The 1,224-nt window shown below is 26.3% G+C and overlaps 1 protein-coding gene across 1 annotated transcript; it reads left to right on the forward strand.

Moving 5' to 3' along the window:
* Positions 1-6: 6 nt before the first annotated feature.
* On the forward strand, positions 7-1,082 carry LOC100575953 (modular serine protease-like). The gene is made up of 4 exons (XM_003248654.4): positions 7-201; positions 448-615; positions 676-809; positions 881-1,082. Exons 2-4 carry the CDS (start codon positions 570-572, stop codon positions 1,058-1,060), a joined length of 360 nt encoding a protein of 119 aa, XP_003248702.1. The 5' UTR covers positions 7-201; positions 448-569; the 3' UTR covers positions 1,061-1,082.
* Positions 1,083-1,224: the final 142 nt, after the last annotated feature.

The raw sequence follows: 1,224 nt of genomic DNA on the forward strand, positions 1-1,224 counted from the left end.
CTCTAATATCAGATAGCTTAGATATTAAATGTAGTCATAATGGTAAGTATGCTAATTGTTCAAATTTATCGATACTTGATACAATAGCAACACTATCATGCAAGCCAACATTTACTGCACCAAATGGACAAGAGATTTCACTTGAATTATTTTGTCAGTCTAATGGGCTGTGGAATAAACAACTATATAGATGCAATCCATGTAATTGTATTTTTATCATATAAACATGAGTCTCTAATTTATATATATATATATATTAGTCATTTACATAACTTTTACTGTATTCAAATGGTTTAGTTTGTATTATAAATGATAAAATTATGTAGGAAAAATAATTGTTTGGTTAGGCATCTTCGTTTTGTGTACAACTGTCCAAAATATGTTTATACCATAGATACTTATTAATAATAACCATATAATTATATTTATATTTAAATCTTATTTCAGATTGCGGTAGAGTATATGTCGAAAACCAAGTATTGATCGACAATGGTGATAGAGCACTTGTTGGAACGGCTCCTTGGAATGTTGGAATATATCAGTTAAATAAAATAAATTATAATTATGACATGATATGTGGAGGATCAATTATTTCTCCAAATTTAGTCATTTCTGGTAAAACCTTTGTACAATGTATTTAGAAAAGAATGGAAACTAAATAAATATAATTTTCAGCGGCTCATTGTTTTTGGCAAAAAGCTGTGTTATCTAAGAATATATCAGTAACGGATGGTCTATACAAAATTGCTGTTGGAAAATATGATAGAAATATTACAATAATTGACAATGAATTTACTCAAATAATAAATGTAAGTTATTAATAATTCAAAAGTCTAAAAATAATTGGTATGATATGATATAAATTAAAACAATTTTACAGGTGGAAATGATTCACCTGAAAGAAGGTTATTATGGACGTACTGGGTTTCATGCTGAAGATATAGCTATTATAGTGTTACAAAACAAAGTTTCTTTTAGTAATGGTGTTTCACCTGTTTGTATCGATTGGAACGGTAAATACAATGTAGTCAATGGAAATCAAGGAAAGGTTTGTTTGTAATATTATTTTAAAAATTAAAATCGTGATTTAATTAAAGTTAATTACTGTACCTATCTATCGATAATTTTCAATTTGTATGTAAGAGCAAGACCATAGGATTATATTCTAAAGTATATGTATAAATTATAAAATGTATTATTAGCATATTACATTACATAACTAAA

This window comes from Acyrthosiphon pisum, unplaced genomic scaffold, assembly GCF_005508785.2.
Source record: "Acyrthosiphon pisum isolate AL4f unplaced genomic scaffold, pea_aphid_22Mar2018_4r6ur Scaffold_6707;HRSCAF=7275, whole genome shotgun sequence".
Classification (NCBI taxonomy): domain Eukaryota; kingdom Metazoa; phylum Arthropoda; class Insecta; order Hemiptera; family Aphididae; genus Acyrthosiphon; species Acyrthosiphon pisum.

Bases quoted from the DNA above. Each gene is read 5' to 3' on its own strand.
- LOC100575953 (XM_003248654.4), top strand. From the start codon at position 570: ATGATATGTGGAGGATCAATTATTTCTCCAAATTTAGTCATTTCTG. The intron at 616-675 runs GTAAAACCTTTG...TATAATTTTCAG, and splicing joins TCCAAATTTAGTCATTTCTG to CGGCTCATTGTTTTTGGCAA. The intron at 810-880 runs GTAAGTTATTAA...ACAATTTTACAG, and splicing joins AATTTACTCAAATAATAAAT to GTGGAAATGATTCACCTGAA.